This window comes from Engraulis encrasicolus, chromosome 18 (genome assembly GCF_034702125.1).
Source record: "Engraulis encrasicolus isolate BLACKSEA-1 chromosome 18, IST_EnEncr_1.0, whole genome shotgun sequence".
Classification (NCBI taxonomy): Eukaryota; Metazoa; Chordata; class Actinopteri; order Clupeiformes; family Engraulidae; genus Engraulis; species Engraulis encrasicolus.
In genome coordinates this window covers 46676010-46690227 of record NC_085874.1, presented here as the reverse complement: position 1 = coordinate 46690227, position 14218 = coordinate 46676010, and the positions used below count along the sequence as shown (strand labels likewise).

At 45.3% G+C, this 14218-nt stretch overlaps 1 protein-coding gene across 1 annotated transcript in view; it reads left to right on the top strand.

The window, feature by feature from the left end:
* Positions 1–14218, top strand: part of cep170bb (centrosomal protein 170Bb) — a 59098-nt gene that overhangs the window by 44193 nt on the left and 687 nt on the right. Inside the window, exons 12-20 of the mRNA XM_063222210.1 lie at positions 1817–1928; positions 2705–4522; positions 7167–7446; positions 8001–8148; positions 8750–8788; positions 10094–10222; positions 10643–10731; positions 11726–11819; positions 11931–11982. Coding sequence (XP_063078280.1) covers positions 1817–1928; positions 2705–4522; positions 7167–7446; positions 8001–8148; positions 8750–8788; positions 10094–10222; positions 10643–10731; positions 11726–11819; positions 11931–11982 — 2761 coding nt within the window. The remainder of the gene's footprint in view (positions 1–1816; positions 1929–2704; positions 4523–7166; positions 7447–8000; positions 8149–8749; positions 8789–10093; positions 10223–10642; positions 10732–11725; positions 11820–11930; positions 11983–14218) is intronic.

The window sequence follows — 14218 nt, the reverse complement described above, 5'->3', positions numbered from 1 at the left end:
GGTCTCAGCATCCCCACGCGTAGCGCTGACCCCACACAAATACAGGTACACGCAGCCCTGAGCCCGCACAAATACAGGTACAGTAACTTAAGGTCTCAGCATCCCCACACAGCCCTGAGCCCACACAAATACAGGTACAGTAACTTAAGGTCTCAGTAAGGTCTCAGCATCCCCACACGCAGCCCAGACCCCACACAAATACAGGTACACGCAGAACTGACCCCGCACAAATACAGGTACAAGAAGCCCTGACCCCACACAAATCCAGGTACAGTAACTTAAGGTCTCAGCATCCCCACACAGCCCTGAGCCCACACAAATACAGGTACAGTAACTTAAGGTCTCAGCATCCCCACACGCAGCCCTGAGCCCACACAAATACAGGTACAGGAACAGTATTATATAATATATTATATTACATTACACTTAGCTGACGCTTTTCCAAAAGCGACTTACAGATCCAAAGCGACTTACAGATAGTGCAGGGTATTGGTTACAATCCCTGGAGCAGTGTGGGGTTAGGGCCTCCCTTTCTCACTGAACCTGCAACTCTGTGATCTACAGTCCAACACCTTCACCATTACCCCGTGGCAGCTACAAAACCAGGTGGAATGAATGTCCAAAAAAGTTTTTCTTTTCTTCACCAAGGCACTACAAAAAGTAAAGTTAAAAATGTCTTTATTATTATTATACGTTTTTTCTCTTTTCAAGCAACTTTTTTGACATTGAACCTTGAACCAAAGAGTAAACCACAAGAATACTTTTTTCATCTTTCTAAAGGGACTGAGCACGCCTCTGACTTCCAAACATTGGAATGAATGTCCATTGATGTTTTTATACGGTGAGACCAAAGACAAATGTCATGCTGGCATGACAATAAAGTCTATTCAGTTAAATTCAATTCAATTCAAACACTGACCTGGCACAAACATGGGTTCAAGACTCACCACTGGCGCGGCACAAATACTACTAATTAACACTACTAACAATTAATACTCAAACACTGACCCAGCAGAAACACAGGTGCTGTTACAAGTACTGTAATTGTAAGACTCAAACACTGACTAGGCACTAGGCAATTACCGCTACAGGTGCAACAATACACATGATCTGCAATAATACACATTCACAATAATAGACATCTGCAATAATACACATTTACAATAATAGACAAATGCACTGACCATGCACAAATACAGGTACTGTAAGATCGCTGGTTCCCAGTCTTGGACAGTTAACTTCCTTATTGTGGTTAATCCAACCTACCTACACCAAATGCTGCACTATAAAGCAGTGTTTTACTGTAATACTGCATTTTAACGTGCACAATAGCCTCTCACAAGTCTCATCATGACAACACGTTCAAGAACGTTTTCACATGGCAGATATTTATTTCCCAGATTAATATTTGCATTCTCTCTCTCTTGCTCTCTCTCTCTTCCCCCTCCTCTCTCCCTCTCTTGCTCTCTCTATCTCTCTATTTATAGGGTAAAGGCAGTATTAATAGGACCAACGTAACCTATGAGTGACAGGTTCTCATTTCCTCTTTTGAGTTTGTTTTGTTTTGTTTTGTTTTGTTTTGTGTGGCTTGTGTTTTTGTCTTCTGTTGGGGTTTGTATCATTTGTAAAAAGAAAAGAGAAAAATGTAAAATAATGTATGGATTTGTTTTGACCACAGGAAGAACAGTGCTTCAAACTGATGTGTTGTCAATAAAGCAATCAATCAATCTCTCTTCCCCCTCTTCTCTCTCTCTCTCTCTCTCTCTCTCTCTCTTTCTCTCTCTTTCTCTCTCTCTCTTCCTACCTCCCTCTCCAGCCTCAGGGGTCCCAGAGTAGTCCCAAGTGGGTGTCCCGTTGGGCTAGTCTAGCGGACAGCTACGCAGAGCCGGGGGCGCCAGGTACAACTCCCCCTGTCGACATGGAGAAAGGTACTATTTTTAGGATTCTTGCACACCTCCTTTTGCCAGGTGCGTAGGGCTGGATCCACTGGGTCACCAGCATATAGAGCTTCTTTGTCTATGCGATGGAGAAAGGTAACACTCCTGTAGTGTTAATCTTACTGCCACTGTACTACTGTGCCCTTGGCTCAAGGTTATAGTGATAATATTGCTTTGGTTCTGGAAGTCTTCGAATGTTCATATTTATGACTGGTTTATGACTTTTTTTTGTCTTTTTATGGTCATTTTTCAGAAAACTATAATGGTATGACAATATTATTTTTGACTATCTTTAAGTTTACATCAGCAGTGAGTGATCACATTATTAATGTTTTTAAATGTATGTCTACAGTGGCACTGTGGCTGTCCATGTGTAGCCATGCCACACCCTCCTAGTGACGCAACACCTTCTGCGTTGCTTCTAGTCAGGCCAAGAGCAATGCAAATATTGTTTCTGATCTCCCAAAAAATCGGGAACTCCACCCATTTTGTCTGACACCAGTCAACCAGTGGCAAACCTAGGGAGGTGGGTCAACCATGCCGTTCGGGAAATGCTAAATATTATGCTCTTGGTCAGACCAAGTCTCAAAGAGATGTGAAAGTCGATGATAATCAGGCTACTAGTCCATGTGAATATGTTACCATTCCTGTTGCTAATTTTTATGCTTTTGATCAGACCAACTCTCAAAGAGATTTGAAAGTCGATGATAATCAGGCTACTAGTCCATGTGATCATGTTAGCATTCCTGTTGCCCATGTGCTATTAGACGACCGGCTTCCTCACTCCTTGATGCTGAGCCAGAGCCTGGACGTGTCCGAGCTGGAGGGTGGGCACGGGTGCCGCACCCGTCGCCTCCTACCCCAGGTACCCCCACCCCCAGGGGTCGACAACAAGGCCGAGAGCCCCACCCCGCCCTGCGCCGTCCTCATCCGACATGACCCCTACCTGGAGCACGGCGAGGTGCTCCCCCCCCCGGAGCGCACCCCTCCGTCGCAGGACGAGTCGTCCCAGAGGCTCCGCGTGCAGGACGACGTGGACCCCGACAGCCTGAGCGACACCAGCCGCTCCGAGGACGGCTCCATTCTGGAGAGGAAGAACCGGAGAGCGGCCGGCGTGGCTGCTGGCACGATGACTTCCCCCGTGGACGGCGCTCCCTGGGGGATGGGTCCAGAACCGCCGGCGCCGACGCCCAAGTCCACTTCCTTCTACATCGGGTCGGACGACGGTTCGCAGGGTAGGCCTGAGCCTTCCAGAAGCCCGATGTCGTCGCAGTCGGAGAGGGAGGCCTCTCCCCGCACTCCCCCCACCACGGTCCTGATCCGGCACCTGAGCGGCCATGAGCCGCGGCGCACCGTGAAGCCCAACGCCTCCGCTCCGAACCTCCAGACCCACGACCGCGACTCCGTGCCCACCAAAGACACTGCGGCTGCGGGGGCGTTGTCGTCGTCTGGGCCTTTCATGCGCCAGGAGAGCTTCACCAAAGAGTGGCCCAGCGACGACATCCAGGTGAAGAGGCTGCCGCACATCTCCAGCCACCCCACGCTCAGAGACCTGGAGCGGGCAGGGGCCACCCACGATCCCCAGGCCTTCCTCCAGGAGGCCGGCGGAGGAGGAGGAGACAGGTCCCCCCTGAGCTCCCCAGAAGACAAGCACTCCAGTCGGGGAGGCAGGAGGGGCCTCGGCCTAGGGGACGACTCCATGTCTGGAGAGTCCGACGTGGACACGGCCAGCACCGTGAGCATGGTGAGCAGCAAGAACGCCCCAGTGACCACGACGACGACGGCGGCGCCCAAGAAGCGAACGTCCGGCTCCGGGTCTCAGAGGACGGGGGGACAGGACGGCAAGTCTCGGCAGCCCACGGCCCGGGAGCGCCTGTCGGAGAAGCGCCGCAGCCACACCACGGCCAGCGATGGCACCACGTCGTCCTCCTCCTCCAAGGCCGAGGCCGTGCGCCGCGTGCAGCTCCGCCGCAGCGCCGGGAACCGCGGCTCGCTGGACCTGTCCGAGGGCCAGCAGAACCAGAATCACCACGCGCAGAGCCAGAACCACTGGGCCGACACTGGCGCGTCCTCCTCCGACCACGAGTCCAGCTCGGCCCGGGCCGCGGTGCGCAAGAGGTTGAGCGCGCCCCCGCTGAAGGACGAGGCGCCCAGCAAGACCGCCAGCAAGGTGGTGCCCCAGGTGCTGACCCGGTCCAACAGCCTGTCGGCGCCGCGGCCCACCCGGGCCTCCATGCTGAGACGGGCCCGACTCGGAGAGGCCTCGGACAATGAGGGAGCGGAGACGGACCGGGCCTCGCAGACCTCCGACCACGGCAAAGCTCCCTCGGACGCCAAGAAACTCTCCCGCCTCGACATCCTGGCCATGCCGCGGAAGCGGACCGGGTCTTTCACGGCGCCAAGTGACAATGAGTCCACCTCTGGCAGAGCCGCTCCATCTACCCGTGCGTCTGAACCCAGTAGCGGCTCTCGCAAGACGGCGCCGGGAGACGCCAAACAAGGGGTGGGCAAGAGTGCTGCGACCACAGCTAAACTTCCCTCCACCCGCACCCGATCTGCCACCGCTAAGCACACCAATGGAGCAGGTGAGGAGCCACATTTATCAGTATTTACAGTAGTTGCAGTCATTAGTATTTTAAGAACGGTGCCCTACTTTATGCATGTGCACAAGCACAAGGTAATAATGTGAATTAGCTAAAGCCATCAGAAGTGAATATCTGTAGTGTACAGTGTTACTCTAGATCAGGTGTCACCAACATGGTGCCCGTGGGCGCCAGGTAGCCCTCTAGGAGCTTCTGAGGTGCCCACCAAGGATGTTAATAAACAGTCACGGCTACAAGATTTTAGTCACAGTTAATGCTTTTCTTAATTTAAAAATGAGATTATTTATTCTTTATAACCTACAAACCCCAACTCCGGTGAAGTTAGGACGTTTGGTAAACAGTGAATAAAATCAAAATGCTATCATTTTCAAAACATTCAATCTATTCAAAAGACAACATATTAAGTGTTAAAACCGAGAAAAAAAAATATTGTTTTGGGGGACATATGTACTAATTTCTAATTTGATAAATCCAACACGTCTCAAAAGAGTTGGGACGGGGATCAGTGAAATTTAGTAAACATCCAAATAAGATAAAACAACAAAGAAGAACATTTCAAAATGAATTGTACTGACGGACAATATAGGTGTCCAGGTATAAGATCATCACAGAGAGGCTGAGTCACTCAGAATTAAAGATGCAAAGGGAATAATTACCATAGTTATTACATACATTTTTGAATTCCCTTTGATTTAGCACGATTGAGTGTATATAAGACATATTTTTGTTAATAAAATCATTGTATAGGTTCATGACATCATGAAATATATATTGGCTGTAGTCTCACTCTAGCACTCCAGGAATTAGAGCTATTGAAAATTGACCATATTAAGAATGCTTAGTGCATGAAAATGATATAGGGGTGTAACATTCTCCTAAGCACCTGAGCTCACTTGAAATAGACCCAGAAGACATGGGAAACTGTCCTTTGCTTACGGAAGTCAGCAGAAGTTGTAGAAGTCCATTCTTTTTGACAATAATAGAGCATTGCACATCCTGTGCTACAGTGAAAATGGACTATCCAACTTGTGTTAGTGCTAGCTTCAAAAGTCAGCCTCCATGATGGCATGCGGGTGCAGTAGTGCATTGGTTAAGATGTTCTCACTCATCTGTAGAGTTAAATACAGTGCTGAATGGTATAAATGGGTTTTAAACAGCATGAAAAGCCACTCATGCATTATATTTTGAAGGGAGATCTTCGATTACTGCCACATAGTAAGGTCAAATTGCATTCTCTACTATGTTTTAACAGTTTGGCTCAATCATAAGGACCAGCAGGTGATAAAATGGTGGGTTTTTGGTCAAGACCTGTCACACTATAAGCACTACAGAAAGGAAAACATTGCAAAACATGACAAGGAATACACCCACCATTTAAGCTGGTGAAATCATGTCCAAGATAGGAATTAACACTGTTTTTTATATAAAATCATCTCATCGGTTAATGTATTTAACTGTTAAGTGTTGTCTTTTGTTTTGTTTTTAGTCTACCTCGACATTTGCTGCCATTTATTGTCCCCGTCCCAACTCTTTTGAGACGTGTTGGATTTATCAAAATAGAAATGAGTACATATGTCCCCCAAAACAATCTTTTTTCTCGGTTTTAATACTTAATATGTTGTCTTTTCACTATTCTACATCTAATGAATAGATTGAATGTTTTGAAAATGATAGGATTTTAATTTTATTCACTGTTTACCAAACGTCCCAACTTCATCGGAGTTGGGGTTTGTATAAGCAAATTATCATTCAATCATAGTGTTATTTGGGAATTATATCAAGACATCAGAAGAGGATTTTGAACAAACATAGCCCTCGGTTAGCCCACAGTAGCCTTTGGTACAGACACAAAAAGGTTGGGGACCCCTGCTCTAGTTTTTGCACCAGTGGGAAAGTGATTTATGTTGTCGTCACGGTTCACACATAAAAAAGGTATGCATCATAAACCAACTTTCTGGTTCCCACATACTCAAAGACTTGAACATGCCGGCCAGCTTTAAGATTTGGTGCGGGAACGGGCAACGTCACGATTCTCTGCCGGCTGGAACGTGCCTTAACTGTCTGTAACGATGGGGCACTGGGTTGCTACACCAGCGACCTGGGTTCAATTCCTGCCCGGGTCATTTGCTGAACCTTCCCCATTAGGGATGCAAACGATTAATCAATTAATCGACTTTAATCGATGAATGCATTAATCGATTAAAAAAGCATAAGCACAAGAAACCCAGGTGAAATGGGCATGAGAAGAGTGTGCGTGAAGAGGGGTGTGAATAGTGGGGATATTTAAATCACCCTTGGATAAAAGAATTTAAATGGAATTCATTTAAATGTAGCATTTTATCTCAGCTTTTAATATACATTTTTAGATTTAGTGGCTTTTTTTCGAGAAACATGGAGATTTCAGGGGAAAAACGCTGCTTATCAATTAATTAAGTCGATTGATAAGGCAATCAACTGACGATTAATGAATTAATCGATAATTTGCATCCCTATTCCCCATCTCTCTCTCTCTCTCTCCCCGCTCATTTCCGGTCCCTCTGTAACTGTCCGGTCACAGTGAAAGCCTAAAAGGCCCAAAAAATATATTAAAAAAAAAACTGCCTGCATATCATGTGACATCTTGTAGGGGCTCGTCGGCGTCAGAAGGGATCGGACTACTCGTCCACGTCTGAGGAGGAGCAGGAGCTGGCGCTCGGGGGGGGCAGCTCGTCAGGCCTGGGGGGTCTGGGGGGGAGCCAGAAGCACAGACGCTCGCTGGCCTCCGCCTCCACACAGACGGCCACCGTCAAGGTCGCGGCCACGGCCACAAGGTCGCGCTCCAAGAGCATCTCGCTGGAGCCCGAGGAGGACGAGGCCCAGAACGAGCACTTCCAGAACTGGTCCACGCACAGCGCCGAGATCGCCAGGTCAGCTGTCCTGTGTTGTTGCTACTCTAAATGGCGTTGTCCTGAGTTTCCTGTAGCTTTTCTCATGTTCGGTGTGCGTTCGCAGGGTTGGGATGGGTGGTGGTGATTTTTTTGGTATTTCCCTAACTTTTTAGGAACACCAAACATGTATGGGTCAATGTTTCAGCAGTAACACACGTCAGGGTGGTGCAACGACAGCCAATGCCACATCTGTTGAAATGTATGGATTGTCTTTGTTCGTTTGATTTTATTGGTCTATCTAAGAAGCATATTCATTGCAGCATATCAACCACCAATTGCTAATTCATTTATGGGCATTATTAGAGGCTGTTGCAGTTGCGCCACCTGACGTCTGAGCCCAAAAAAACCCTGTCTTTGACCCGTATACAGTAGTACGTATACACAAAAGCATTGCTATACTGCCCCCGCATTCCGAATGGCCACAGGGTGTAATGACCACGGTAAGCTTTCCGTGGTAAGGTAATGACGTGAGCAGATTGAAGTGACAACATCTGTAAGAGTTAAATGTGTTCTGTGCTCTGGTCTCCCTGTAGGTTGAGTCAGGACCTGGCTAAAGATCTGGCCATCCTTGCCCGCGAGATCCACGACGTGGCTGGGGACGGTGACGTGCAGAGCCCCAGCGTGGGCTCAGGCACCTCCCCAGGCTCCATGCCCCAAACCCCCATCTCGGCCCGCGAGGAGGTAAGTACCAGACCCAGGGCTGTGTGACGTCCCTGTCACTACTAGGGCTGTGTTGCCAGAGGAGTCTGATGATTTCCAGCCCAAAAAGTGCTCAAAACCCGCCTAGAAGCACAAAATCCCGCCCAATTCTATTGATTTCTATGGCAAAAATTGGGCGGGTTTTTCTGCTAAATGCCATTTTTACCCGCACACGGCCATCCTAAGCAGCCCAATTGGGCGGGAAACAGCCCAATCTGGCAACACTGACCCAGGGCTGTGTGACGTCCCTGTCACTACACCTTTACTGATGACGTGCCCCATTCTCTCCATCAAGTGACACCAAACCGGTACTTTCATCATGAGAACCAAAGCGGCACTTCATGCGACATGAATGCAGCTGCCATCGACAGAGGCATCATCCAGATCCATAACTGGCTGCATTTGCTGTGCAACTCGCCAGAGAATGCACAACGCAGAAAGCAGAAGCTTGTTACGAAGGAACCCATTGATTAGGCTTCGGTTCTTGAATTTCTTGGGGAAAAAGTTATTGTTCAAATCAGATTTTTTTTTTGAAGAAGAAGAAGGTTGTTTACCACTATTTCTTCCCTTTTCTTTTGTGCAGAGGCCATATGCATCATTGCAGGGGGTCCTGTCATCCCAGGTGCTTAAATCATTGTTCACAAGTTATTTTGTACTCCGCTAACTCACAGCTGCTAGCGTTTGCTGCTCGCTTTGCTATATGCTAATAAGTAGTCCCACAACCCTAGCTGCTAAGTAACAGCACCTTTTCCTCACTGTTTCCTTCCTGATGCACAATTTAATTTCCTTGGCAACTAACAGAGCAGATTCAATCAAGACATTTAGTGTCCAATGCTGCATCTGCTTCTTCAGCGCTACCCTAATGGGCTAAATGATCTTGATTGGATGCTATCAAGTACTATCTAAACTACAAAAGTCCCTGTTAGCTGTAAGGCGCATGGTGCCATGCTTTGTACTCTGTGATGTATCAGGCTTTTGCTTTAACTGCATGCACACTACTCACTGCACTAGCATTACATTCAGAATTGCTGGGAAGTATTTTTTTTCCCAAGCAATCCACACCAGCCTGTCCTGATAACCAAAATCACACTGTTCACCCTGTGTCCGACAAGCCTTTGTGGTTTCTAACAGTGTTGTCTGTGACGAATGTCATATTCATCCAGGTCATGGGAACCAAAGGAGCTGAGTTGTTAACAACTAAACCTGTTTGTGGGGACTGCACATTTCTCCAAAACTCATTTGTTTCGACCTCTCAAAAATCCAACAATTTCCTTAAAATGTCTTTGGAGGTAGCTATTTGATGGTTCACTGATAAGGTTAAATAGTTCAAAGGGCGTCGTCAGGTTTTCCACCTGATACTTGATGTCACTTTCTTCCATTCAATAATACATTGAAACCTTATGGCTTTCAATTATGTTAGCTTTAATATGTTACTGTAGCTGAAGCTCCAAAAAAACAGTCCAGTTGCTTGCAACACAGCTCGTTTGTCCCAATCAGTGTTGTGTGTACTGTGTACAGTATGTGTGGTTCAGGTGTTAAAGGAGAATTCCTGCCAATTGCTTTATGCAATTCTATTGCTCGTGCTACCCTTGACTTGTCATTACCTGATGATGCAACATTTTGTTCACCCCTTTCAGAGATCCTGGCCATTCTAATGGGGGCATGGGTTTGTTTAGATTGTTTAAAAGCAGTTTTTGGATGATATTTGGAGGTTGTTAAGACTTTTTTTTTTAACGTTAACTGACCCATGCCCCCATTACAGTGGCCATGATCTCTGAAAGGGCTGAACAAAAAACCATTGGGTGTGTCGTCGTTGGGTTTTGTTAAGTCAGGGGTAGTCTGAACAGTACAAAAACTGCATGTTGAAATTGGCGGGAATTCTCCTTTCGGGGGAGGCTGACACCCACCTGCTCTGTTGTGTTTTCAGTTGGTACAGCATATACCCGAGGCCAGCCTCAATTACCAGAAAGTCCCTCCCGGCTCCCTTAGCCCCCTTGAGCCAGATACCAATATGAATGATCAAGAGTCTAGGCGACGGCCCTGGAATAGGGAAGAGGTGTGATCTTCATCTGAATACCGTTCATCAATATACCTACCTACCGTACATCCATACTTTTAGATTAAGATTGTATTCAACGTTGACATTTTTGTACATATGAATATTTTTAGTTAAATATTAGACAGTTAAGGCCTTGATGCAGAACCATACCTTAAATTTGATATTGACAAGAAGGTATTCTTCGAACGTTGTGTTATAATGTAATATTTTGAAAAATCTCAACATTTTTGGTCAACAAAGTGTTGAAAGAATGCACACAAGCTATTCAGCACAAACCGCATGCTATAAACCCTACACAGGGCTGTGCTAGCACCCTTTTTTAATCCTTTGCATCTTTTGTTTGCGAGCACTAGCTTTTACATTGGGATTTACACATAAAGAAATCATATTAATCTCATGTTACATTTTTTGTCACAGGTGATTCTGGACAATCTGATGCTGAACCCTGTGTCTCAGCTTTCACAGGCTATTCGTGAGAACACGGAGCAACTTACAGAGAAGATGAAGTAAGGACATACGTGACCAGACACAGGAAAATGGGCCACAAGTAGGCCCAAAGGCCACATCGAGTTAATCATATATTCTTGGGACTGCAGATTCTGAGCTTTACCGTGATATTTCACACAGGGCAATCCGGCAATATCTGAAGAGTCTTTGAACGTGTTAGCTTCTTAAAGTAGAAAATATGATTCAGCTCTGAAAGTTTTTCTTGTCCATTGAAAAGAAAAACATGAAGTTTGCCATTTCAAAGAATGTATACTTTTAGATAAACCTATGCTGTTTTCTAATGTATTGAGTAGCTTCTTCGGAATCAGGACCATAACTTACATATTCTGCTAAAAAAATAGAAGAAACCTTTACTGGTGATTTGTCAAGTTTCGCTCTGAGAGACATGTGACTCTGAGATATGTGACTCTGCGGTTGGAGTCCAGTCACATATTCTCAAAGCTGAGATTTGGTCATATGATATGTTGTGACAGTCTGTAGTTTGAATGGCAGTTTCAAAACAGCCTGGTGCAAATATATTTCCCAAACGTCACAGGAGTGGGGGTCATGTTTTTCCTGTTTTCATTCTCAGCAGTACACTGATATTTATCTGTTTGGAAAGTATACTAACTTTAGGATGTTATATGCTGTTGTAAGGCAGTGTTTCTCAAACTTTTTTAGACCGATTACCACTTCGTCCCCCCAAACATGTTCAAGGACCACCTGTCAACTGAACTGACTGTTGACGGGTGCTAATTTGACACTGCTAATTTTCAATGCTTACTTTTTATTCACGTTTACAAGCCTGTCTTATTGTGGTGAAAATGAGACTTCAGCTTTGTTAAGCTTTGTAATAATGTTACAAATATAGCCTACTGCTCGGAAAAGTAGAAATCCCTTCGTGGACCACCTGAGCTCTGTTGCGGACCACTAATGGTCCCCGGACCACACTTTGAGAATCTGCTGTTGTAAGGGGTGCGATTGACATTGATCTACTTGTTTTCTGTCCCTCAGGGCCATGTTTCGGAATAAAACAGAAGTTTGGGAGGAGATCGAAGCAAAGATCAACGCAGAAAATGAAGTCCCTATTCTAAAAACGTCCAATAAGGTTTGCTTTTCATTTGGGCAGTCATGTTAAATGTTCAAATTAGTTTTTTCAAAGCACAATATGCTCACTAAAAGACATTCATAACAATACATTTATGTGTTTTCATCCCAGGAAATTTCCTCAATCCTGCAAGAGTTGCGGAGAGTTCAGAGACAATTAGAAGGTATGTGAACGAGTATATTTTTCCTCAGTATTATTAAATCTTCATTCACTCCTCTGTTCTATGTTTTTATGACTTTATGGACTAGACAATTCCGTGGACTATCAGTTTTAAGACTGTTTTCTTTGGCTCATTCAATTCAAGTTGTTATGTTTGTAAAGCAGCATCTTCAAATGGCAGCCCATGAAAGTTGCTGTTGGTGACCTGAATCTCTGTGTTTTCCTTGTCATGAACACCACAGTTAAGGGGCAAAACATACCAAAGCCGAACGGAACGGTCGTGGTACGAACGCGGTCTTTCTGCTTAGTTTCGTCCGGCGTGTTTTTCTCTGCCTTTCACACTGACAGCGTCGGCGTGCGCGGCCAGTCCTGTTCAAAACCCTCCCCACAGCCAAAGCTAGCATGCTACTTTGCCATTCATTTGAATGAGACACCACCGGTCGCCGGCGTGAAAAATACGCTCGAGTTCTATTTTCCAAATGCAGCGCGGCGCGGAGCCGGCTCCCGCGCCGCTGACGCTCGACTACCGCTGGTTGGTGTGTAAGGACAGATATGTTTCAATGTATTTTCACCGACGCCTGTAAAAAACGCGGCCGTTCCGCAACGCTTTACCGCCCTGGTGTGTAAGACCCCTAACTCAAAGCATGCCTGTCTCATGCCTCCTTCAGTTCAATTACTCTACTTTTAAAGGTTTATGAGCATTGTGTACTGTAATTTAGGGGTGGGCGATATTGCCAAAAATGTATACCTCGGTATAATTTTAGTCACGGTATATATCACGGTATATATCACGGTATTGTAGGCCCCTACATTTGTTTAAAATTGAAGCGTTGCAAAATGACCCAAAAAAAACACATTTTTTTAACCTTTTGCATTTGATTTTTGGAAATGACACAATGTCCTTTCATATATGTGTGAATTCTTGCCATTACATTTTTTAAAAACAAGCAAAAACTAGCCTATGTAAAATGCATTTTGCAATGCAATGCAATGCAATGCTACCCAATAGAACACTGTCAATTTCACCAAGTGTCGAAGGGGTTAAACTACGGTAGAGAGGGGGAAAAGGGAGGGGTGTCAAACTGAACACATTGAGAGTAAATAGAACTGAACGTGGATTGTATCAACTACATCTTTCATTGCACCTTTTTTCTATTTCTGGAGTTGATTATGGTAATTTTGAAATGTGTGCTTGCATCTGTGATTATGCCAAGCATAATGGTTTAAGCTGTCATTGTTAAAGTTTAGAAAAACGAACTTTCACATGAGGCAGTTAGCAATGCATTGCAGAACTAATGCATTTGAATGGCAATGGCAGCTTTCACTGCACCAGCGGTTAGCGTGCTAACGTTAGCGAAATCGCTAATGCCACATTTTAAACAGTGAACAGTCATTTTAGTTACTAACACCCAGTCAGATATCATGAATGGTATTATCTCAACTGGAAACAGTAACATACAGCTGTTACGGCTGGCGCAATGTGTTAAGTGTAAGGCAACCAATGTTAGCACAAATAAGCACATTTTGTCAGACACCAGCATAGACATGAATGACTTGGGCTGTTAGCTATTTAGCTTGCATTTCGTGCCCAGTAAATTGTGGAGTCCAGAATCGAGATGTGTTGCCATCACATACCATTTCAAACAATAGTTCACTACACTAACCATACATTTTACACTTGAAGCTTATTCAAAGGAAATGATTGTGCTGTTTCTCTACAACCACATTGCTACAACTTGAGTTGAGCAGTCAGTAGGGTGGATGTTCAAAACGCTGTCTATACTGCCATCTGCAGGATACAATGCGCTATATCACGGTAGAACGGTATGGCCAAAATCCATACCTTGATGGAAAAAATACCTTTTACGATAGTATACCGTCCATACCGCCCACCCCTACTGTAATTAGTGGATGTTTTCCCCACATGTTAAAGTGGAAGTCTGCATCTTGACATGGGATTCCAAAAGTAATACATGAAAAAGCCCATTTCGGGAAAAAAGATGAGTTCTCTAGCCCCCGAAAGCCTGTCTTGTTTACAGAATTTCAGCACTCCCAACAAACAGGTTCAGTGGTGTGGCCAGCTGCCAGATTGCACAACTTCACTGGCATTTTGGAGGTTGGGATAGGAAGTTAAATACCATACTTATTTATTTTTCAACTACAATGGGAATTATAATGATGTTATAATATATAATGACAATATGCTTGCTGTTCTGTTCTATTCTGTTCTGTTATATTCT